The 26,409-nt window shown below is 43.3% G+C and overlaps 1 protein-coding gene and 1 pseudogene across 1 annotated transcript; one reads left to right on the plus strand and one right to left on the minus strand.

Annotated features, from left to right (window-relative positions):
- Window positions 1-1,350: 1,350 nt before the first annotated feature.
- LOC139374531 (uncharacterized) lies at window positions 1,351-5,473 on the minus strand (annotated as a pseudogene).
- A 7,787-nt stretch (window positions 5,474-13,260) lies between these two features.
- On the plus strand, window positions 13,261-26,408 carry LOC139375417 (protein dispatched homolog 2-like). The gene is made up of 7 exons (XM_071117190.1): window positions 13,261-13,352; window positions 19,921-20,343; window positions 20,870-20,993; window positions 21,573-21,700; window positions 22,059-22,177; window positions 22,420-22,517; window positions 22,892-26,408. The coding sequence occupies exons 1-7, from the start codon at window positions 13,261-13,263 to the stop codon at window positions 26,390-26,392; spliced, it is 4,485 nt and encodes a 1,494-aa protein (XP_070973291.1). The 3' UTR covers window positions 26,393-26,408.
- Window position 26,409: the final 1 nt, after the last annotated feature.

The raw sequence follows: 26,409 nt of genomic DNA on the forward strand, positions 1-26,409 counted from the left end.
CTGATGCTCTCATGCATGCCTCAGTGTGTCTTGCCTTGAAGCGAGCATATACGTGATTTAGTTCGTCTGGTAGGCTCGTGTCACTGGGCAGCTTGCGGCTGTGCTTCCCTTTGTAGCCGGTAAATATATATATTTGCAAAAATTTCTAAAAACTTGTTTTCGCTTTGTCATCATGTGGTATTGTTTGTAGATTCATGATTTACAAAATAATAATAATAATACATTTTAGAATAAGGCTGTAACGTAACAAAATGTTGAAAAAGTCAAGGGGCCTGAATACTTTCCAAATTCACTGTATACAGCCTTAATTACATTTTAAATAGCTCTATTCCTTTGGAACTTCTGTGAATGTAATATTTACTATTCATTTTTTATTTCACTATTGTTTATAATCTATTTCACTTGCTTTGGCAAAAACACATACAGTTGAAGTCAGATGTTTACATACACTTAGGTTGGAGACATTAAAACTCATTTTTCAACACCTCCACAAATTTCTTGTTAATAGTTTTGGCAAGTTGGTTAGGATATTTTCTTTGTGCATGACACAAGTCCTTTTTCAACAATTGTTTAGAGACAGATTATTTCACTTATAAATCACTGTATCACAATTCCAGTGGGTCAGAAGTTTACATACACTAAGTTGATTGTGCCTTTAAACAGCTTGGAAAATTCCAGAAAGTGATGTCAAGGCTTTAGAAGCTTAAGCTTATTGGCATAATTTGAGTCAATTGGAGGTGTACCTGTGGATACATTTCAAGGCCTACCTTCAAACTTATTGCCTCTTTGCTTGACATCATGGGAAAATCAAATTAAATCAGCCCAAGATGCCAGAAAAAAATGTGTAGACCTCCACAAGTCTGGTTCATCCTTGGGAGCAATTTCCAAACTCCTGAAGGTACCACGTTCATCTGTACAAACAATAGTACGCAAGTATAAACACCATGGGACCATGCAGCCGTCATACCGCTCAGGAAGGAGACGTGTTCTGTCTCCTACAGATGAATGTACTTTGGTGCAAAAAGTGCAAATCAATCCCAGAACAACAGCAAAGAACCTTGTGAAGATGCTGGAGGAAACAGGTACAAAAGTATCTATATCCACAGTAAAATGAGTCCTTTATCGACATAACCTGACAGGCCACTCAGCAAGGAAGAAGGGGCTGCTCAAAAACCGCCACAAGAAAGCCAGACTACGGTTTGCAACAAACACCGTACTTTTTGGAGAAATGTCCTCTGGTCTGATGAAACAAAAATAGAACTGTTTGGCCATAATGAGCACAGTTATGTTTGGAGGAAAAAGGGGGGTGCTTGCAAGCTGAAGAACACCATCCCAACTGTGAAGCACATCTCAACACAGCTTGACCACAAATGGGTCTTCCAAATGGACAATGACCCCAAGCATACTTCCAAAGTTGTGGCAAAACGGCTTAAGGACAACAAAGTCAAGGTATTGGAATGGCCATCACAAAGCCCTGACCTCAATCCCATAGAACATTTGTGGGCAGAATTGAAAAAGCGTGTGCGAACAAAGAGGCCTACAAACCTGACTCAGTTACACCAGCTCTGTCAGGAGGAATGGGCCACAATTCACTCAACTTATTGTGGGAAGCTTGTGGAATGCTACCCAAAACGTTTGACCCAAGTTAAACAATTTAAAGACAATACTACCAAATTCTAATTGAGTGAGTGAACTTCCCAACTTCTGACCCACTGGGAATGTGTTGAAAAAAATTAAAGCTGAAATAAATCATTCTCTAATATTATTCTGACATTTCACATTCTTAAAATAAAGTGGTGATCCTAACTGACCTAAGACTGGGAATTTTTACTCTGACTAAATGTCAGGAATTGTGAAAAACTGAGTTTAAATGTATTTGGCTATGGTGTACAGTTATGGCCAAATGTTTTTAGAATTACACAAATATACATTTTCACAAAGTCTGCTGCCTCAGTTTGTATGATGGCAATGTGTATAAACTCCAGAATGTTATGAAGAGTGATCAGATTAATTGCAATTGATTGCAAAGTCCCTTTTTGCCATGCAAGTGAACTGAATCCCAAATAAACATTTCCACTGCATTTCAGCCCTGCCACAAAAGGACCAGCTGACATCATGTCAGTGGTTCTCTCATTAACACAGGTGTGAATGTTGACGAGGACAAGGCTGGAGATCACTCTGTCATGCTGATTGAGTTCGAATAACAGACTGGAAACTTCAAAAGGAGAGTGGTGCTTGGAATCATTGTTCTTCCTCTGTCGACCATGGTTACCTGCAATGAAACAAGTGCGGACATCATTGCTTTGCACAAAAAGGGCTTCACAGGCAAGGATATTGCTGCCAGTAAGATTGCACCTAAATCAACCATTTATCGGATCATCAAGAACTTCAAGGATAGTGGTTCAATTGTTGTGAAGAAAGCTTCAGGGCGCCCAAGAAAGTCCAGCAAGCACCAGGACCGTCTCCTAAAGTTGATTCAGCTGTGGGATCGGGGCACCAGCACAGAGCTTGCTCAGGAATGGCAGCAGTCAGGTGTGAGTGCATCTGCATGCACAGTGAGGTGAATACTTTTGGAGGATGGCCTGTTGTCAAGAAGGGCAGCAAAGAAGCCATTTCTCTCCAGGAAAAACATCAGGGACAGACTAATATTCTGAAAAAGGTACAGGGATTGGACTGCTGAGGACTGGGGTAAAGTCATTTTCTCTGATGAATCCCCTTTCCGATTGTTTGGGGCATCCGGAAAAAAGCTTGTCCGGAGAAGACAAGGTGAGCGCTACCATCAGTCCTGTGTCATGCCAACAGTAAAGCATCCTGAGACCATTCATGTGTGGGCTCACTCCCAATTTTGCCTAAGAACACAGCCATGAATAAAGAATGGTACCAACACATCCTCCGAATGCAACTTCTCCCAACCATCCAGGAACAGTTTGGTGACAAACAATGCCTTTTCCAGCATGATAGGGCACCTTTCCACAAGGCAAGTGATAACTAAGTGGCTCAGGGGAACAAAACATTGATATTTTGGGTCCATGGCCAGGAAACTCCCCAGAGCTTAATCCCATTGAGAACTTGTGCTCAAGAGGCAGGTGGATTAACAAAAACCCACAAATTCTGACAAACTCCAAGCATTGATTATGCAAGAATGGGCTGACATCAGTCAGGATGTGGCCCAGAAGTGAATTGACAGCATGCCAGGGTGGATTTCAGAGGTCTTGAAAAAGAAGGGTCAACACGGCAAATATTGACTCTTTGCATCAACTTCATGTAATTGTCAATAAAAGCCTTTGGCACTTATGAAATGCTTGTAATTATACTTCAGTATTCCATAGTAACATCTGACAAAAATATCTAAAGACACAGAAGCAGAAAACTTTGTGGAAAGTAATATTTGTGTCATTCTCAAAACTTTTGGGCACGACTGTATGTAAACTTCTGACTTCAACTGTATTTCCCATGCCAATGAAGCCCTTTGAATTGAGAGAGAGCGTGAGAGAGAAGAGAGAGAGAGAGGAAGAGAGACTAGTGCCTAGTGTTCTTCGTACCCGAAAGCGTTCCTCCCAAGGGCTCTGTAGTAGCTGGATCATCTGCAGTGGGATGACCTGCTCCAAGACGGCCTGCCCCTTTACTGTCCTCACAGTGGCCTCAGAGCTACAGGGGGAAATAGGTTATACTGCACTATCAGGAGAGAATTATGAGAAAGCAGCATAACTGTTTCAACACGTTCTCAGGACAAACTAGCAAAATGTGCTCTATTACTTTGGTCTGTTACAGTGAATAGATAACTGTTTTATTTGATTTATTTAACCTTTATTTAACTAGGCAAGTCAGTTAAGAACAAATTCTTATTTACAATGAAGGCCTACACCGGCCTAACCCAAACGACGCTGGGCCAATTGTGCGCCGCTCTATGGGACTCACAATCACGGCTTGTTGTGATACAACCTGGATTTGAACCAGGGTGTCTGCAGTGACACCTCAAGCACTGAGATGCAGTACTTTATACCGCTGCACCACTCGGGAGCCAAGTGTGTTCATTAAGGTAGTCATCACAGTAGCCTACAACTACAGTTACGACTGCTTACAATCACATTGCAAATTAGACTGTAATGGATTGATTAAATAGACTTGGTGGATTTTTAGAGCAATGGGCAGAGTAGCCAACAGAGGGACACTGTATCTCCTCCAGCTGCTGATGCAGAACTGAGAGCCAAGGTCAGGAGAGGTTCAAGAGGAAATACATTAGGAAAGTCCTGCAGATGCACATTGAGGCTTTTCATCCATTTTACACATGCAATAGAGCATAATAGACATAGAGAAGGGGATAGCTCCTTAAATAGGCAACTAAGTCACACTGATGGACTTGAGGTTTCTAGTTTTCTAACACTGTAGGTCATGTTTTTTTTAAAGGCAGGGCTATGTTGTGTGTTTGTGTAAGCCTCTGACACCTTGATTTGTCGATACCCCCTGGACATCAATAAAGTTATATTCTATTCCTTAGGCCATTTATGTATGTATTCAATTAATACCCTTTTCACGGACCTTGATGATGTTTGGATGTTGCAGTTTCTGCAGCAAAACTATTTTTTTCCCCAGTTTTTTTCATTTTGAAAGACAGGAGCTTGTGACAGCCCAAGGGGTCTTTAAAATCTTTGTCGTACACAGTCTTCAAAGCAACAGAAGGTCCCTCCGATAGTACAAATTTGAGCACTATTTTGGTATAACCCGAACCAAGGATATTCACAGCTTTCATATCAGCAAGCTGATCACAGACAATATGATCCTTATTCTTTATCCTTATTCAGTTCCTTTGCCGTACACAGTCTTCAAAGCAACAGAAGGTCCCTCCGATAGCACAAATTTGAGCACTATTTTGGTATAACCCGAACCAAGGATATTCACAGCTTTCATATCAGCAAGCTGATCACAGACAATATGATCCTTATTCGTTCTAATAGATTCAATGGAAACGTCACTCTCCTTCTACAAACTAATATCCAAATTATTACTTTCAAATGATTGATGTTGTGCAAAATGTACGGATTCATCAACAACCTCTCTGCCCCAGAATAGATGAGGAAAGTGAGGATTTCCTTGCGTCTTTCGTTGAGTTCATGAACTAATGCGTTATGCTCCTGTATAACCCTCGCCCATACCCGGGCGCGAACCAGGGACCCTCTGCACATATCAACAACAGTCACCCACGAAGCATCGTTACCTGCTCCACAAACGGGAACCACTACTTCAACGTCTCAGAGCAAGTGACGTCACCGATTGAAACGCTATTTAGAGCGCGCCACCGCTAACTAGCTAGCTATTTCACATCCGTTACACTCCATAACAAAATTATCCTCAAGAGTTCCATTGGTAAATTTAAGTTTATGAACTCTGAAGTGCCAACTGTTCATAAAAAAAATGTTAAAGAAAAGACCAGAATATATAAAAGTGCCGCGGCGCAAAGAGGGCTGCGCATTGTGGACAGGTCTTTCAACGGTTGTAGGAAAACACACCAAAAGCTGTCAACTCAATCGGATGATAGATCTATTTTGTGGTCGTGGTCAGAGAGAAAGCAAGGTTGGTTGAGCTCATTGTTTTTACCTCTTGAGGCACGCCCACCAGAAAGAAGCGTGTCTTCCCGTAAAATCACGCCCCTGAGTTAGCTGATGCAGTGTTTTCTCAAGTAAAATGGTTTAAATCAGGGATGGGCAACTGTTGGCCTGCGGGTAGCATAACACCCTCAGATCAATTTCCACCAAAAATAAATTGAACTCAATCGGGGTCTCAATTTACTGTTGCAAATGATAATAGTAGAATACACAAGGTGCAATTTAGATATTTGGTTGTGCATCAGCAGTTTTTATCTTGTTGTGTAAGTCACTGATAGTCAGTCAATTAGCCATGTCAGCAATTTTTTATTTATTGCTAAATTCATTTATCATGATCGAATTACCGGCTGGTGGTCCCTCAGATATCACATTAAAAACTGCAAACATTTCTCTCTGCCCAATGGCAAAACAACAATAATTGGTGGGGGCCCACACCCTCATCAAAGTTGTTCATCCCTGGTTAAATGTGTTTTTATACACATATATTTTTTTACCTTTGTTAACTAGGCAAGTCAGTTAAGATCCAACTCTTATTTACAATGACGGCCTACATGCCAATCCCAGACGACGTTGGGGGAATTGTGCCCCCTATGGGACTCCCAATCACGGCCGGATGTGATACAGCCAAGATGCATAAACCTAATTCAAGAATAAAAGGAGAGAATTTTTCTTTTACAGAATATTCAAGTTCATATTCTTCCTAAACATTTACAACTTTGTCACTCTGTAGACTTTCCTCTCACACACATGTGCATATAGCAGACACTGTTATCCAGAGACACTGTTATCCAGAGACACTGTTACCCAGAGACACTGTTATCCAGAGACACTGTTATCCAGAGACACTGTTACCCAGAGACACTGTTATCCGGAGACACTGTTATCCAGAGACACTGTTATCCAGAGACACTGTTATCCAGAGACACTGTTATCCAGAGACACTGTTATCCGGAGACACTGTTATCCAGAGACACTGTTATCCAGAGACACTGTTATTCGGAGACACTGTTATCCAGAGACACTGTTATCCAGAGACACTGTTATCCAGAGACACTGTTATCCGGAGACACTGTTACCCTGGGACACTGTTACCCTGGGACACTGTTACCCAGAGACACTGTTATCCAGAGACACTGTTATCCAGAGACACTGTTATCCGGAGACACTGTTATCCAGAGACACTGTTATCCAGAGACACTGTTATTCGGAGACACTGTTATCCGGAGACACTGTTATCCAGAGACACTGTTACCCAGAGACACTGTTATCCAGAGACACTGTTATCCAGAGACACTGTTATCCAGAGACACTGTTATCCAGAGACACTGTTATCCGGAGACACTGTTATCCGGAGACACTGTTATCCAGAGACACTGTTACCCAGAGACACTGTTACCCAGAGACACTGTTATCCAGAGACACTGTTACCCAGAGACACTCTTATCCAGAGACACTCTTATCCAGAGACACTCTTACCCAGAGACACTGTTACCCAGAGACACTGTTATCCAGAGACACTATTGTTTAGAGACACTGTGACCCAGGGACACTGTTACCCAGGGACACTGTTACCCAGAGACACTGTTATCCAGAGACACTGTTACCCAGAGACACTGTTATCAAATCAAATCAAATCAAATTTATTTATATAGCCCTTCGTACATCAGCTGATATCTCAAAGTGCTGTACAGAAACCCAGCCTAAAACCCCAAACAGCAAGCAATGCAGGTGTAGAAGCACGGTGGCTAGGAAAAACTCCCTAGAAAGGCCAAAACCTAGGAAGAAACCTAGAGAGGAACCAGGCTATGTGGGGTGGCCAGTCCTCTTCTGGCAGTGCCGGGTGGAGATTATAACAGAACATGGCCAAGATGTTCAAATGTTCATAAATGACCAGCATGGTCGAATAATAATAAGGCAGAACAGTTGAAACTGGAGCAGCAGCACGGTCAGGTGGACTGGGGACAGCAAGGAGTCATCATGTCAGGTATTCCTGGGGCATGGTCCTAGGGCTCAGGTCCTCCGAGAGAAAGAAAGAGAGAATTATCCAGAGACACTGTTACCCAGAGACACTGTTACCCAGAGACACTGTTACCCAGAGACACTGTTATCCAGAGACACTGTTACCCAGAGACACTGTTACCCAGAGACACTGTTATCCAGAGACACTCTTGTTTAGAGACACTGTTATCCAGAGACACTCTTGTTTAGAGACACTGTTATCCAGAGACACTGTTATCCAGAGAAACTCTTGTTCAGATACACTGTTATCCAGAGACACTGTTATCCAGATAAACTCTTGTTCAGAGACACTGGTATCCAGAGACACTCTTGTTTAGAGACACTGTTATCCAAAGACACTCTTGTTTAGAGACACTCATATTCAGAGTGACTTACAGTACTGCATCCCTCTTTAAGATAGCTAGGTGAGACAATAACATATCACAATCGTAGCAAGTTTATTTTCCCTCAACAATATAGTTATTAGCAAAGTCAGGGCTAGTAGGAAAGACAGTTGCGTGGTTTAATTTTACCAGTAGTGACTAATAGTCTATCAGTAGGCCTACCCAGTATAGTGACTAGTAGTCTATCAGTAGCATACCCAGTAGTGACTAGTAGTCTATCAGTAGACCAACCCAGTATAGTGACTAGTAGTCTATCAGTAGCATACCCAGTATAGTGACTAGTAGTCTATCAGTAGCATACCCAGTAGTGACTAGTAGTCTATCAGTAGCATACCCAGTATAGTGACTAGTAGTCTATCAGTAGTCTTACCCAGTATAGTGACTAGTAGTCTATCAGTAGCATACCCAGTAGTGACTAGTAGTCTAAGTGTAATATACCTCATACAGGTGGGATTCACTTGGCATGTTATTCAATTAATTAATTTGGAAAAGACATTAGGAGAGTCTAGACCCTTCAAATTCTAATCTGGACCTTGAAGTCAGTTCCATTGCTTTTTGTACATTCTTTCCCTGCAATTCAGGGGACTGATTTACAACTGGGACACCAGGTGGGTGATTCCCCTGGAATCAGAGAATGATTAAGAAATGGGACACCAGGTGGGTGATTCCCCTGGAATCAGAGACTGATTTACAACTGGGACACCAGGTGGGTGATTCCCCTGGAATCAGAGAATGATTAAGAAATGGGACACCAGGTGGGTGATTCCCCTGGAATCAGAGACTGATTTACAACTGGGACACCAGGTGGGTGATTCCCCTGTAATCAGAGACTGATTTACAACTGGGACACCAGGTGGGTGATTCCCCAGAGAATGATTAAGAAATGGGACACCAGGTGGGTGATTCCCCTGGAATCAGAGACTGATTTACAACTGGGACACCAGGTGGGTGATTCCCCTGGAATCAGAGAATGATTAAGAAATGGGACACCAGGTGGGTGATTCCCCTGGAATCAGAGAATGATTAAGACAACTGGGACACCAGGTGGGTGATTCCCCTGGAATCAGAGAATGATTAAGAAATGGGACACCAGGTGGGTGATTCCCCTGGAATCAGAGAATGATTAAGAAATGGGACACCAGGTGGGTGATTCCCCTGGAATCAGAGACTGATTTACAACTGGGACACCAGGTGGGTGATTCCCCTGGAATCAGAGAATGATTTACAACTGGGACACCAGGTGGGTGATTCCCCTGGAATCAGAGAATGATTAAGAAATGGGACACCAGGTGGGTGATTCCCCTGGAATCAGAGAATGATTAAGAAATGGGACACCAGGTGGGTGATTCCCCTGGAATCAGAGACTGATTTACAACTGGGACACCAGGTGGGTGATTCCCCTGGAATCAGAGACTGATTTACAACTGGGACACCAGGTGGGTGATTCCCCTGGAATCAGAGACTGATTTACAACTGGGACACCAGGTGGGTGATTCCCCTGGAATCAGAGACTGATTTACAACTGGGACACCAGGTGGGTGATTCCCCTGGAATCAGAGAATGATTTAGAAATGGGACACCAGGTGGGTGATTCCCAACTGGGACACCAGGTGGGTGATTCTCCTGGAATCAGAGAATGATTTAGAAATGGGACACCAGGTGGGTGATTCCCCTGGAATCAGAGACTGATTTACAACTGGGACACCAGGTGGGTGATTCCCCTGGAATCAGAGACTGATTTACAACTGGGACACCAGGTGGGTGATTCCCCTGGAATCAGAGAATGATTTAGAAATGGGACACCAGGTGGGTGATTCCCAACTGGGACACCAGGTGGGTGATTCTCCTGGAATCAGAGAATGATTTAGAAATGGGACACCAGGTGGGTGATTCCCCTGGAATCAGAGACTGATTTACAACTGGGACACCAGGTGGGTGATTCCCCTGGAATCAGAGAATGATTTAGAAATGGGACACCAGGTGGGTGATTCTCCTGGAATCAGAGAATGATTTAGAAATGGGACACCAGGTGGGTAATTCCCCTGGAATCAGAGACTGATTTACAACTGGGACACCAGGTGGGTGATTCCCCTGGAATCAGAGACTGATTTACAACTGGGACACCAGGTGGGTGATTCCCCTGGAATCAGAGAATGATTAAGAAATGGGACACCAGGTGGGTGATTCCCCTGGAATCAGAGAATGATTAAGAAATGGGACACCAGGTGGGTGATTCCCCTGGAATCAGAGACTGATTTACAACTGGGACACCAGGTGGGTGATTCCCCTGGAATCAGAGAATGATTTAGAAATGGGACACCAGGTGGGTGATTCCCAACTGGGACACCAGGTGGGTGATTCTCCTGGAATCAGAGAATGATTTAGAAATGGGACACCAGGTGGGTGATTCCCCTGGAATCAGAGACTGGTTTACAACTGGGACACCAGGTGGGTGATTCCCCTGGAATCAGAGAATGATTTAGAAATGGGACACCAGGTGGGTGATTCTCCTGGAATCAGAGAATGATTTAGAAATGGGACACCAGGTGGGTGATTCCCCTGGAATCAGAGACTGGTTTACAACTGGGACACCAGGTGGGTGATTCCCCTGTAATCAGAGACTGGTTTACAACTGGGACACCAGGTGGGTGATTCCCCTGTAATCAGAGACTGATTTAGAACTAGGAAACCAGGTGGGTGCAATTAATGATCAGGTAGAAGAGAAAACCAGCAGTACTTCAGAGCTCCAGGGTAGGATTTGAATACCTCTGGTCTAGACTGAAAATACCTTTGTTAGTGACTAGTTCATTTACATTGAAAATAACAGTTTGATGATTGTCAGTCTAAACTAAAACAAAAAAGTATAAAAATCAACATGTTATTTCATTGTGAGATAAGATAAGTAAACATCCTCATGCAGATGGATGGAGTAACCATAGCAACACACCTTCTTAGTCTGTTTTTTAAATGGCACCATGCACAAAATTCATCAGCAAAATGGCATTATCTTCTTACGGATACAAGGGCAGAGGAACAATAGCTCGCCAACTGTCAGTGCCAGGTAAAATGAACTGGAACTATACTTGGATGAAATCCCTGCAGTTCTACATGCAATTACTTTAACTAACTATATGTCTAATGGTATTAAAAATGGAACAGTTGAATCGTTAACCATTACTCTCTATCCTAGACTGAAGGTCAGATGTGATGATTCATTGTGAAATATTGTTCACAGTTCACACTTACACTTACCTTTACTGAAATGTAGAATATACCTTGTTGCTCATTTGGGAACAATCATCACAATTCTCATAGCATTCCTTTTAATAATACTCCTGGCACTTTATCTTCCTATCTCGTGTTCATAAGCAACATCTTGCCTTCGGGAACCTCTTGTATCCCTTATTAGGGAAATCTTTCCGCTCCGTCTTGAGCTGTATCCAGGACATAAATAAACCATTTTCGTTCGCATCACTACTCACTGAGAAGAAATCTGCCACAGGAAATTACCATGGGTGTCGTTTCAGGTCCAACCTTAATACAGAGTAGACAAAGCTATAGGCGGGCTGAGGATGTAGCGGCATTAGCCTCAACGCTTCATGATCAACCCTCACAGCTTATTTACAGACTGAATGTACAGTAGATACAGTACAATACAGATGCTAAACCCAGTGTTAAATCTGTCATGTGAAAATCCAATGGCAATGGGCAGATTGAAGCTCATTCTGAATACTGTGCATCTGTAAGGCCTACTTAAGTATCTTGTCATATAGACTACTCGAACTTGCATAGATTTATCTTAAGAGCGAAATGCCATGTTTCAAATGTTTCAATAACGCCATGTTTCAATAACCTCAGAATTTCTTTGGAGTTAATTGACTGTTTCTCGAAAGAAAAAAAAGGGACTGTTTAGAACATGTACATCTAAATGTGAGATACATCAATGGGTTCTTGACATAATATGCTACTCTGTAGGCATATTTAAAATGTTATAGTCAAAACTAAAATTGCTAGCTAACAAAAAAAAGTAATGGTTTCTCTAGAAAAGGAACTGCTTGCTTGGATCATCTAAATCAAATGTTTTGACACATAGGCAAGTTGTTGATAATGGATGATTTCAGACTGTGTCCCTGTGGCAGAATATGTTGGTATTTTCAACCAATTTTTCCAATGGTTGCCTCTGAGTGTAAAAAAAATAAAACATTTGTTCTTTCCCCCAGGCAATACTAATGGGATCAGTGATGACGACGAGGTGTCTGCATTATGATTCATATGTAGACACAAACCAGCTGGCGTGCCACACTGATCATTCACCAGAGGAGACTGCATGATGTCTTTATGAAGAGTAACCGACGGAGGAGCAGACTCGCTCCCTCTCGGGTCCCATGTGCATTTTCTGTCTGCATTAAAAGAACAGCAGAGTGTAAATCGGCAGAAGAGCGTCGTCACCTGATGCCTACAGTGACGGTAAATTAGGTAACGGCTCTAAAATATGAGCTGGAGCTAAACTTTCATTAATGGAGTACTGTAATTCTGTTTGGAAGCAAAACTAAGAGTATTTCCCAAATTAACCCTCTGGGGCCACAATAATAAATAAAAATAATAGGTGTAGCTTATTTAGTTTTCTGTATTGTATTTAAACCAAAACGGTGTAATATAACGATTGCTTCGGCCAATCTACTCTAAAATGATAGTTGCCCGTTATATAGGCTAGTTATGTGACAATACAAACATTTCGCTACACCAGCAATAACATCTGCTAAATATGTGGATGTTACCAATAAAATTAGATTTGATACTGTATTATTCACAATAAATTATTCAGATTTACAGATTCATGGCATTCTGCCAGCTTTCTATATAAAGGTAAATCATAGATTAAGAAGAGGAGAAAAAATGTAACAGATATTGTTTTGAATAGCGGGCTACGCACGAATCAAAACAATGCAGGCAATATCGTCGATACATTGTATCCGTGTCATACTGTATAGGCCAGCACCACCCTCAATTGAACAGCGCCCGTGCTATTCACGGTCATCTAAACTTCTCCTCAACAGCAGAAGAGCTCATCACACCACGTCGACCAATAGCAAACCAGGCTTTAGCAGATAGGTTACTCAAACATCCATCCATCCATCCCTTTTGCCGTTGTACAATAGAACCGATCTTACTATTTATTCCAAGTAGTAAACACGAGGCGGAATCCCTCAATTTCCCAGTTGGAAATTTCCGACAGGAGAAAAGTAACTGATAGAATGGATACTTGCTCTATCACCGATGAGCGCGCAGACGCTATAGTCATGGATTCGCCAAGAACTGAAAGACCTGCAAGGGAGACATTTCAAAGGTACGTAGCCGTTCGTTCTCTGTTCACCTCAAAGAAAAATAACGGTGTTTGTCTAGTCGGCCGTTAAATTATTCCTCTGCATCATTAAATATACATTTGTATTGGTGTTTTGTCCAGCCATTATTGCCGTTATGTCAGTGTAGGCTATATCAATCTGTCTGTCAATGAATATCAATGTTATTTGTATTTGTAAGCATTTGATGACAACAGCAATACATTTTATGGATTTCTCAAGAGTCCTATTCTTCAATATTGTATTTATTATAATGTACAAATGTGCCACTGCTTACATGAATTGTAAATCAAGAGCAGACTAAACAGGAAGAAGTCCATCTTTCATTTACTCGTTTTTTTTGGTGGGTGAGAAATACATTGATTTGTATTTGTAAAATGTGTTCTCAAATGCTGTACAATAGCAGCCAATCTCTCCCCAGAGTATGTTTAATTGAAATGTAATAGTCCAATAACAGGTTGAGTGTGGCAGTCAATTCACCCAATCCACAATTAACATTCACTTCAATAGGCAATCTCCCGGGATCCAGAGATATCTGGTATTCCTCAGCTACACACTCACTCTGTGCTCTCCCAAGTCAGCATAATGCAGATATGCATACAACATTGCTGACACAATAGCCTACTGTAGGGTCGGCCCAGGGGAAACCACAAATCCACTGGGCAAAACTCAACCGTGGCAGTTTTTTGATAGATAACTAATAGTCACTACATTGCCCCTGCTTTAGTTTAGCCGTCAACATTGGACATACACTATATATACAAAAGTATGTGGAAACCCCCTTCAAATTAGTAGATTCGGCTATTTCAGCCACACCCGTTGCTGACAGGTGTATTAAATCGAGCACACAGCCATGTAATCTCCATAGACAAACATTGGCAATAGAATGGCCTTACTGAAGAGCTCAGTGACTTTCAACGTGGTACCGTCACAAGATGCCACCTTCCAAAAAGTCAGTTTATCAAATTTCTGCCCTGCTTCCCCGTTCAACTGTAAGTGCTGTTATTGTGAAGTGGAAACGTCTAGGAGCAACAACGACTCAGCCGCAAAGTGGTAAGCCACACAAGCTCACAGAACAGGACCGCATTGCTGAAAAATCATCTGTTCTCGGTTGCAACACTCACTACTGAGTTCCAAACGGCCTCTAGAAGCAACGTCAGCACAATAACTGTTCATCTAGAGCTTCATGAAATGGGTTTCCATGGCTGAGCAGCCGCACACAAAAAAAACTTGGTGCCATTGGACTATAGAAGAGTGGAGATGCGTTCTCTGGAGTGATGAATCACGCTTTACCATCTGGCAGTCCGACGGACTAATCTGAGTTTGGTGGATTCCAGGAGAACGCTACCTGCCCGAATGCATAGTGCCAACTGTAAAGTTTGGTGGAGGAGGAATAATGATCACTGGCTGTTTTTCAATGTTCGGACTAGGCCTCTTAGTTCCAGTGAAGGAAAATCTTAATGCTACAGCGTACAATGACATTCTAGACGATTCTGTTTCCAACTTTGTGGCAACAGTTTGGGGAAGGCCCTTTCCTGTTTCAGTATGACAATGCACCCATGCACAAAGTGAGATCCATACAGAAATGGTTTGTCGTGATCAGTGTGACTGGCCTGCAGAGAGCCTGACCTCAACCCCATCAAACACTTTTGGGATGAAATGGAATGCCGACTGCAAGCTAGTCCTAATCGCCCAACATCATTGCCCGACCTCACTAATGCTCTTGTGGCTGAATGGAAGCAAGTCCCCACAGCAATGTTCCAACATCTAGTGGAAAGCCTTCCCAGAAGAGTGGAGGCTGTTATAGCGGGAAAGGGGGGACCAACTCTATATTAAAGCCCATGCTTTTGGAATGAGATGTTTGACGAGACGGTGTCCACATACTTTTGGTCTGCAGTGTATTACAGTACTTCATGTAATAGCTATGGTTAGATACAAATCATTCTCTCAACATACTGATGAATTGGTTTGACTTGTGGATTAGGGAACTATTGGATAAACACTTAAACACAATTAACAGGGAATAATACTAATGTCCGGTTTCTCCAACACAGATTTAAACTAGTCCTGCAGTCCAGCACCAGGCCTAATTTGTGCCTGGGTAACTGGCCCTAAATGTTCTACGTAGAAGTATTTTTGTTGAGATTTGTGCTATAGGTGCATCTTGGGAGGTTACGAAAAGGAAGGTCAATAAAGGGATAATGTGAGATTCTGTCAGATTAACCATTTTTATATTTCTGTCTGCAGTATGAAGGAATTTAGAGTTAGTTTCGCAAGCTAATGTTAATTAACTAGCATTAGTGCAATGACTGGAACTCTGCAACTTAACTGGCAGAATCTCTTTAAGGCAGCCAACAAACAAAATGATCGGCCCCGCTGGCCGCCAGTTGGGCAACTCTGCTTTAAGTTAATATTCAACTTAATATTCAGGGGGGAGTCCGTTTTTTTTTTCTCCAGAGGTCACCGAGGACAAAAAAGCTGAGCATCATAGACCATGTGTCTGCCATATGGAAAGATGAGCATTATAGACCATGTGTCTGCCATATGGAAAGATGAGCATCATAGACCATGTGTCTGCCATATGGAAAGATGAGCATTATAGACCATGTGTCTGCCATATGGAAAATTGTGTTTCATAATGCAAAAAAAAAACAACTACAATGAACAGAAATAGAAACGCAGTATGTAAAGTGTTGGTCCCATGTTTCATAAGCTGAAAAAAATATCCCAGAAATGTTCCATTAAAGCACAAAAAGCTTATTTCTCTCAAATTTTGTGTACAGATTTGTTTACATCCCTGTTAGTGAGCATTTCTCCTTTGCCAAGATAATCCATCCACCTGATAGGTGTGGCATATCAAGAAGCTGATTAAACAGCATGATCATTACACAGGTGCACCTTATGCTGGGGACAATAAAATGCCACTCTAAAATGTGCAGTTTTGTCACACAACACAATGCCACAGATGTCTCAAGTTTTGAGGGAGTGTGCAATTGGCATGATGACTTCAGGCATGTCCATCAGAGCAGTTGCCAGAGAATTGAATGTTAATTTCTCTACCATAAGCCGCCTCCAATGCCGTTTTAGAGAATTTGGCAGAATGTACAACTGGCCTCACAACTGCAGACCACGTGTAACCACGTCAGCCCAGGACCTCCACATCTGTCTTCTTCGCCTGCGGGATCATCTGAGACTAGCCACCGGGACAGCTGATGAAACTGAGGAGTATTTCTGTCTGTAATAAAGCCCGTTTGTGGTGAAAAACTAATTGTGTTTGGCTGGGCCTGGATCCCCAATGGGTGGGCCTTGCGCCGAAGTGGGTGGGCCTATGTCCTCCCAGGCCCACCCATGGCTGCGCCCCTGCCCAGTCATGTGAAATCCATAGATTAGGGACTAATTAATTTATTTAAATTGCCTGATTTTCTTATATGAAACTGTGACTCAGTAAAATCATCAAAATGGTTGCGTTTATATTTTTGTTCAGTATATTGGTCAGAAAAGGCACATACAAATACTTTTCTGTCCTTTTCATAACCATAAGCCAGACTCCTGTTATTGACACTGGAGGAGGGAGTGACAAAGCTGGAAGTAATAGTTGAAAGATCCTGTTGTCAGTGTAGCATCTCTTGCACAACTCTATGCAGTGCCTTTCCAAACCTGTTTTTTTTTGCAAATGCATAGAGCTGTTACATATTGGTCTTGACTAATGTTAAAAAAATAAAATACATTTTGTCCTATTTGATACATGTACAAGTGTGTATTAAAACACTTGTGAATTGTAGATGTTTTTTGTGTGTTTTTTTTGCATATCCCACTCTCCCTGATGATATGCAACCACTGATACTCAGGTACCCTTGTCAAACTTCCCCATGATGCATCAGATGCCTGCTTACTCATTAGCCAACAAAAACCAACCACAACAATCAATATTCAATTCTGCATGAGAAGTACCAAATGCATCATAATAATTAGGCGAGTGGTTAAATGATCTTAAACCAAGAGAGTGGTTAAATGATCTTAAACCAAGAGAGTGGTTAAATGATCTTAAACCAAGAGAGTGGTTAAATGATCTTAAACCAAGAGAGTGGTTAAATTATGTGAAACCAAGTAAGCAGAGAATCCCACTTCGGACACCAGTGTATTTCTGCATGTTACTCCACATCATACACACCTTAAGATAACATGGCGGGAGATCATGAACGTTTTGCTATGGTGTACGCTACTACTGAACACGACCCCCCCTGGTACATCGTGTTGGTTCAAACAAAGGACAAACACTGAGATGGTTCCCTCATGAACAACGTGCTTGCTAATTCCATCTCCATAAAATCATTAAACAGGCCACCAGTAGTAGTACGGGGGGCCAAACATGAAAGCACCTTTAGACCTAAATACGATGTAATATCAACGTTTAGCAAAATGCACAGCACTGTTCCACCGAGGGTGGTGCTGGCCGACAGTATGACACGAATGCAATGTAGCAGAGTATCAGCATAGTAACACCCTGTTTAGACTGAAATACAATGTCATATCAACCTTTGATAGAACGTTTCCCATGTCAAATCATATTTGAGAGATTGGCAATATCTCAGGCGATTGTTGTTTGATTACGTAGCTTGCATGCAGGGGGCTCGTAACGCCCAGCTGGAGGTATTTTTGTAACTGCTCTGTTCGATAATGAACTGGATCCACTAATTGCCTAGCTTTGCAAGCATGACCTAGCTCTATTAAAAGTGGGCAATGAGAAGCAATGAATACTAGAGTTTACCACTGCAGTAACACAGTCCTAAGGAGTGCAGTGGGCAGCACCTGCTGCTAGCACAGAAGCCCCCATCATGCTGCCGTCAGTGCTCTGCGCAGCTTGTGATGTGTCAGCTGAGGGGTAAATGGCAACTTCTAATTGGACAGCAAATAAATAGTGCTTTCACCTGAGTAAATTCAGAAGCAAGCTGGTGACGCATCAGCCACAGCCAACAGCAACATATTTTTTTCCCCCTGCCAAAAATGGTCATCTTGACGGGGTGATTTGAGTGAAACCACTACGAAGGTTTGAGAAATTGACTCCACTCTTTTAAGAGACCGATACATCTTTAGACACTTTTTTATTATTAATACAGCTACATTTTGAAATGCCCAATGGCACACAGTCGAGTTGTGATGAATTTGCTGCCCACCTATCTCTCCCCCGGTGGTTGGAAATGCAAATAAAGCCCTCAAGTACTGTTCTCTGTTTACTTACCCCGTCGCCTTGGTGATGAGGTGATGGGGATCAAAGAAGTGGCGTCTCAGTCCACCCAGACGACCAGGTCTGGAAAAACAACCCATAACGTCATTTGACCCTCTAACTTGGAGTCAGATTGAAATTAGACTGTGCACATAAATGTCTGGTTGTCCCCCACAATGAAATACGGGGAGGGGACTGTGGATAGGTTTCCGTCTGTTCGTACGTTTGTCACACGCAATATCTCAGACAGCACTGGGCCAATTTTGACTAAACTTGGGTGAATGATGAGTCTTGCCATCGAGATCCGGCATTTTTGTTAAATTACACTGATTGGCCCAAGGCGGGAGCTGTAGTAATGAACTTAAATGTATTAGTCACATGCGATATCTCAATTGGCTGTAGTAATGAACTTAAATGTATTAGTCACATGCGATATCTCAATTGGCCCAAAGGGGGGACGCTGCATCATTCATTGGGGGATGACATGTTTACTGTTGCCTTGTTTAATTCAGTCATACTATAGAGCCCGCAAACTCAACTCTGGACCTCGAAGTCAGTTCCACTGCATTTTTTCATTGTTCCCCTCTAATTAGACCTGGGACACGAGGTGGGTGCAATTACTTATCAGGTAGAACAGAAAACCAGCAGTCTCCGAACCTCGTAGGTTCAGAGTTGAATACCCCTGCTATAGAGTATTGTAATAACGTGCATTCAATACTACTTACAGTTCAGTAAATAGGGATTCCGATTTATAAACGTTACTTGTCATTAGGCCTAACGCAATTACTAATAGTGGTTAACGTAGTCAGCTCTCTCTCTCTGTCGCTGATAGTCAGCAGAGGTTCATTGTGTACAGTCTATGTCCTGTTCTTTAGAGAAAACATGAGGAAGAAAAGCACGTAACTTAACCCATAACATCTGTGCAATGTACGTCTTCCATAAACAGGAGTCATTCTTCATCAGATCCACTGCAGTCTCCATCAACAGGACTCTCTTTTGGATGTTGAAACACAGACAGGGCAGATGGAGCATCTCTTGGACTAATTGGGCCTTCGAGCAACAAAACAATACTTTAGATGTCATTCCTTACCTAATTCATTTGGTTTGCCAAATTGGGTTTCAAGCAACAACGCAACAATACATTGGAAGTCACCCCACACGATTCATTAGGTTTACCTACTCAAGGCTTAGTAAAAAACTGTTGCAACCGGGGAAGCCGCTGAGCTGAAACATTGATTATTGAAAATTCTGGTGTACATTTGACAATGACAAACACTGCCACCGTAGGGGTTATAAATAAATACACTTTCCCCCCCTCTGTCTTTTCACAGTGAGATACCGGAGGTGTCACTGTGTCCTCCTGACAGTGTGTGCCCGGAGGCCCAGGCCACTCGGATCCAAACCGAAGGGGACCAGTCTGACAGCTGCAGCCTCCCCAGACCCTCCTCCTCCACCTCCTCCCAGCTCTACCACCAAGTCTCCCAGGGATGCACCTACCATTCACAGCAGCACCGACAATGTCACTGTTGTGGCCATCACAAGCCAATCAAAGGCAAAGCCTGTCTGGAGTCGCATCCAATCACTGTGGGTCCTCCTCACACCGACTGCTCGACAAGCGCTGTCAAGACGGGTCGCAGCTGCAGCCCCTCCCATGTCCCTTCCTGTCACAACGCTGTCCGCTGCCACTGGCTGCACGGTTCCCATGACGGCGCTGGCACCCAGAAGTCCAAACAGCATCATGTGGTCACAGTCAGGTCTGTATTCCCGTATGATGTACACAAGCATAATTATCATGCAAAAAATTATAAAAAGATCAATGACGCAGAATTATTTGTCTATTTTAGGGATGACGGACTCTACTGGATCCCTAGAAAGTCAGTATCCACGAGAACAAGATGATTGTGTAACAGCAAAATGACCTACAATTTCCATTGCATCCTTAATGTGCACAGTGCATGGCAGTAATTAGGACAAAAATATATTTTTTTGTCTTTAATTTAGCTATACAACATGGTTCTAAGCTCAAAATAGTATTTCAGTAAGCTATACAACATGGTCGTAAGCTCACAATAGCATTGCATAACTCAAAATATGAGTACTGGTGACCAATGTTTTGAAATGTAATGTTAAATGTTGTACTTACCTGAAGAATACTTGAACCATGAGACTTTCCTAGCACACACACCAAGTGAGACACACAGTACAGTCCTTTAACTATGCAAAGCCCATTAGAGATAAGTGTCACTGAGATCCTCTTTACCTGTGGCATTTCCTTGACAGTTACTCCCAGGTGGTAGTGAGGTATCCTCTGGCGGTGCTCGTCGGTTGTGCAGCGGCCCTCCTGGGATGTTCCCTAGCCGGCCTGTTGATTGGTCCCCTGCCAGACTTCTCTGACCCGCTCATGGTGAGTGCCTCTCTCTGCAGCACTGTCGCGTTCTCTGCCAACTTCCTGTCAAACCGAATGCTACTGTAAACCCCTTTTGTTTTTAGCTCGTTCCTGCCTCTTGAAAAGCTGCCGTAAATAAAGTAGACCCGGCAGATCTCTCAAAACATTTCATCTTGTCAGCTCAAGAAATACAAGTGTAGCCATATCAGTGCAATTGCAGGTATAATGAACAGTCAAGAATAGTTAAATAAACTAATTGAATTACCATGTGTGTAATAAATGTGTACAGTTAAACTCATGGCAATCAACATGTAATGACCATGGCAGAGACCAGGGTAAAAAATGAATCTGGAAGAATATTGAAGACAACGCTATATCAATCAACACTGCATGTACAATGTCACTATCAATTTTCAAAGCATCCATTATAGTATGTCACTAAACCTTAGCATCTAAATCAGTCTTTATTCACCTACTGTAGGCCAAACAGTCAGCATTAGGCGTACATATTTCTCATGTAAATTAATTCAGTGCATTGTTTTCCTGCTTCGGCTGTCGTCAGATGTTGTTTCGTTGACTTTGATGTTTTTAATGCAGGGCTTTGAGCCTCGAGGAACATACATCGGGGTGCGACAGTCTGCCTTAGCCAAGCTTCAACAGAACACAGGGCCTGGAAACACACTGTCTCTGATACCGCAACACCTCAAAGACAAGACAGCTGGGAGGTACTGTGCTAAAACCGGAGGAGCTCTCCACCACACACAGAGAGCCCTGCACAAAATGGCTGCCACAACAGAGTAGAACCATGGGACATTGCGTTCACTCAGCCCCAGATTATAATTACTCACTAAAACATGCTACAATTTGGCATCTTTCAGTTCAGAGGCACGATAGAGATGGAACAGGGTTACACTTGCACATCATGTAGTATAGCTATGATTAAAAAATGCTGGATAATTGTATAGGGAGTCCATATGTCCATTGTTGCGTGGGGTACTGATTTAGCTATTGCCTGTGTGATTGATATAAATTGTCTAGATGTCTCATGTATAATTTTGTTGTGTTCATGTTTATTTTATGAAGCTATGGAGATGGTAGCGGAGGGGATGCCGGTGGGAGCCAGGAACAGTCGTCCAGGCAACGGTCTAAAAGAATGCTAGACAGGGATTCGGCCCAAGACACATTCCTCTGTGACGCTCCAGGTAGGCTACTAACATGTCTCTCTGCTACTAGAGAAATGTTCCTAAAAATTTAGCAGGAAACATAGCCATAATGTATCAATCAAAAATCGAGTTATTGACGAGCTAGTTCATCATTCCAGTGTTCACTTTCAGTTATGAGCAAAACATAAGCAATCCCTCTAGATACATTTTTGTAAGTGAAGACTGAGGACAGTCTTTGTTTAGGGGGTGCCATGTTCTTGACTCCATCTGTGACATCACAGGAGAACGCTACGCCCAGCTTGTCTTCCGCTCTGGAAACTCTGCCAGTCTTTGGAGCCTGAAGGCGATCTACTCCATGTGCGAGATGGAGCAGGCCAGGGTAGGTCTTCGTCCATCTTAAAAATCATATATCATATATGCGATATATCCAGCATTACCAACCAGACCACGAAATCAGGGAGCCAACTCAATCAAATACCTTTCTGGGCTACAGAACTTGGCAGGCACTGATAGCACACATCTTAAAACATTGATCTGTATTTGAAAGAGAACAAAAAAAGGAGTTATTGATCCCCATTAGCTGGTAGATGGAAATAAGTTATGTGAAAAGTTGCTATAAAATCTGTCCATTTCAATTTACTCTTGTAATAAAAATATATATGGAACATCAATTACATTGATTTTGCCATGGGTAGAGGGAGAATAAGTCAACAGAAGTGTGTAACTGCCAAACTTCTCTTCTCCATGTTTCAGATTCGTTCACAACCCCACTTCCAAGATCTCTGCAAGCAACATATCCGATTGGAAGTGGACGGTGCCATAATCAGGGGCGGATGCTGTCCAAGTTGGTCACTGGGAAACTACTTGGCACTTCTCAGCAATGCCTCATCCTGTCTCAGCCTGACCTCTGTGCAAGTGTCAGAGAGTCTGAGCCTACTACGCTATTGCGCCCCATACTACCACGATGGAAGGCTGGTGGCATATTGCGCAGAGAGGGGCTTGCAAGGCAACTGTGCATCCGTGCCGACTCGGTGCAAACACTCTCGCGCTGTATTCCAGATATTGCATTACCTGGTTGATAAGGACTTCCTAGGGCCACAGACAATAGAATATCAGGTCCCCTCACTGAAATATAGTCTCCTGTTTCTACCAGTTGAAAAAGGAGATCACTTGATGGAGATATACATGAACAGCCTTGAAGGTCGTGAGCTTACATACAAGAACACTACTATTACAGGAATGGACCTAGGCATCAAACAAAAGCTTTTCAAGTATTACCTGGCTAGGGACTCCATCTACCCTGTTCTGGCTGTAGTTTCGCTGTTCCTCACCATAGCCCTTTATTTGCAGTCTCTTTTCCTGTCAGCTCTGTCTTTAGTTGCAATTGTGGGTTCTCTCTTGACTTCCTATTTCTTCTACAAAGTGGTTTTTCAGCTGACATTCTTCCCTTTCCTCAACTTAGCTTCAGCTTTCATCCTGTTTGGTAGTTGTTCTAACCACGCCTTCACTTTCATTGATTTCTGGAATCTACAACTATCCCAGAATCCACCCGTTTCTCTAGAGATAAGAGTCAATAGAGTTCTCCAAGAGGTCGGATATTTGATATTGGCATCAGGCCTGACTTCTAGTGCCACGTTCTTCTCTGGGTTCCTGAGCAGCATCACGGCAGTCAGATGCTTTGCTGTGTACCTGGGAACGGCTTCCTTAATCTGTACTTTTTCCGCCCTTGCGTGGCTGCCCAGCTCGCTCATATTACGCGAGCGCTACACTGTGCCTGCCTCAGCCTCTGTTACTGCACAGGCATGGAAGCCTTGCTGCACGAAAAGTATTGGCGGGTTCTGGGACACAAGCTCGCGAAAGCGGTGCCTCTTCACCTTGGGTCAGAAGCTACGAGGGTTGAAGCGAGGACTGTCCGACACCTCCAATTTACTTTTCCTGAAAATCCTCCCATGTGGAGTGGTCAAGTTCAGATACATTTGGGTCTGCTGGTTCGCAGTGTTGGCCGCAGGAGGAACATACATCTCAGTTGTAGACCCTGGTATGAGACTACCCACTTTAGACAACAGGGCAACTCAGTTATTCCGCTCTAGCCATCCCTTTGAAAGATATGACGCTGAATATCGCCACCAATTCATGTTTGAACGGCTGGTGAACGGGGAGGACAAGCTCATTACATTGACTCTTGTTTGGGGAGTCATCCCAACCGATAACGGCAATCACTTTGATCCGAAAAGCAACGGATCTTTAGTTATGGATCCAGAGTTTAACATGAGTAGCCCAGAGGCTCAGGTGTGGTTGAGAGACTTGTGTGGAAGAGTTCAAAACCAAAGTTTTTATTTACCGTCGTCATCATCATCTGAAAACGAAGGCTCAACAGACAACGTCTGTATTGTCGAGCAACTCATACACTGGGTGTCTATCCGACGATGCTCAGAGAGTGAGGACGCCTTACATTTTTGCTGCAACGATATTCCCTTTCCTTACCCACCGGGTGTTTTTGAACAATGCCTGAGCATGATGGTGGCCGAGCGGCATGCAGAGGGCTATGTGTCCGAGGTTGGAGGCCTACATTTTGAGGCAGATGGTCGAATAGCAGCCCTGGTAATGGTATTTAGAACTACGCACCGCTATAGCTACAACTTTAGTCACACCACCCTTTTCTATAATGATATTGTGTCATGGTTTAATGGTGAAATGTCTGGCGCACCACTGGGACTAAAGGAAGGATGGTTTGTGAGCCAGTTGACCCTATTTGACTTGCAACAATGTCTAAGCTCAGAAACCCTTGTGGTCACTGGGTTCTCTGTAGCTCTAGCATTTGTCTTGCTTCTTCTGACCACATGGAATATTCCACTGAGTATTTATGGCGCTGCTGCTGTTGGAGGAAGTGTTTTTGTCACCATCGGCCTCCTGGTCCTTCTAGAATGGCAGCTTAGTGGTGTGGAGGCACTCTTCATATCAGCTGCTGCTGGGCTGTCTGTCGACTTTTTAGCCAACTACTGCATATCATATAATTCAGCTCCACACTCTGATAGAATTGGAAGAGTTGCACATTCTCTGAAAAGAATGAGCTGTCCTGTAGCAATAGGATCCGGGGCCTTCTGCTGTGTGGGCATCGCCATGCTCCCTACTACTGCCTTGTTGTTCAGAAAGCTGGGGATTTTCTTATTTCTGGTGAAATGTGTAGCATGTGGATTTGCCACTTTCTTTTTCCAATCCCTATGCTGCTTTTTCGGTCCTCAAAAGAACTGTGGGAAAATAATGTTGCCATGTTCATCTGAACCAGGGACTGAAAGTCTGCCCTCCTGCTCAGCAGCAGAACCTAGGTCCTCGACCTGCGCAGCAAACGGGGCTTTTGGAAGATCAAGAGTTCGAAGGAATTTCAATAAAGACGAGGGTAATTACCTTTACCCGAACCATCAGCGTCAAAGACAGCGACAGGTAGAGGGCGGAAGGGAACCTGAGCAGTATGAGCTTCAGCCATTGGCCTGTCAGCTGAGTGACAGCTTTGAGAACAGCACGTGTACTAGTAAGCTATCCAACAGACCCTCAGTTCTCTCCGATGACATCCAGTTCGGTGGTCTGAGTCCCAGGAGGGATGTGGAGAGGAGCAACATTGAGGCAGATAGTGAAGAGCTCTGTGGGAGGCACCACAAAGGCTGTCACCCACCCCCAGCTTTGCAGACCTCTTCCCCATATAAAGAAAACACCCTAAGGCCTGTAGTAGCTCCTCAAGGTGACCTGGCTAAGGAAAGGCTCTTGTGCAAGACGTGCAGAGGACAGTCTGCTGGCATCAAGCACTGGAACGTATCGCTGTCCTCTTCCTCAAGCATGGAGGACACCATCATTAGTCAAACAATAGAAACAATTTACCAGCCATCCCTCTCCAAGGACGAGGCCCCTAATAGCACCTTTAAGCATCACCCTCACAAACGCCTACTGTCATCTCAGAGTTCATTTGACGGGCTAGAGAATTCCAATGAGACTTGCCTGAGTGACATTGAACCTGGACCCTCAAACCAACAGACTTCTATTGAAGCAGAGGGAGAACTGGAACCACAACCAGGGCACCTTAACGGAAAGAGAGACACCCTACGTCTCTCCCTGAGAGAGACCACATATGAGACAGCCTCTCCGGGGTGTGGGAGGGGCCGTACGAGCCAGAGTGAAGGACCAGTGATGTTGCCAAACAGTAAACCAGATTTGCCTGATGTATGGATCAAACGAGATGGGCAGAGGGAAGATACAAGCTGAATTAGATTTCAAAAGAT

Source organism: Oncorhynchus clarkii, chromosome 19, assembly GCF_045791955.1.
Source record: "Oncorhynchus clarkii lewisi isolate Uvic-CL-2024 chromosome 19, UVic_Ocla_1.0, whole genome shotgun sequence".
Taxonomy (NCBI): Eukaryota; Metazoa; Chordata; class Actinopteri; order Salmoniformes; family Salmonidae; genus Oncorhynchus; species Oncorhynchus clarkii.

Bases quoted from the DNA above. Each gene is read 5' to 3' on its own strand.
- LOC139375417 (XM_071117190.1), top strand. From the start codon at position 13,261: ATGGATACTTGCTCTATCACCGATGAGCGCGCAGACGCTATAGTCATG. The intron at 13,353-19,920 runs GTACGTAGCCGT...GTCTTTTCACAG, and splicing joins GCAAGGGAGACATTTCAAAG to TGAGATACCGGAGGTGTCAC. The intron at 20,344-20,869 runs GTCTGTATTCCC...TTTCCTTGACAG, and splicing joins CATCATGTGGTCACAGTCAG to TTACTCCCAGGTGGTAGTGA.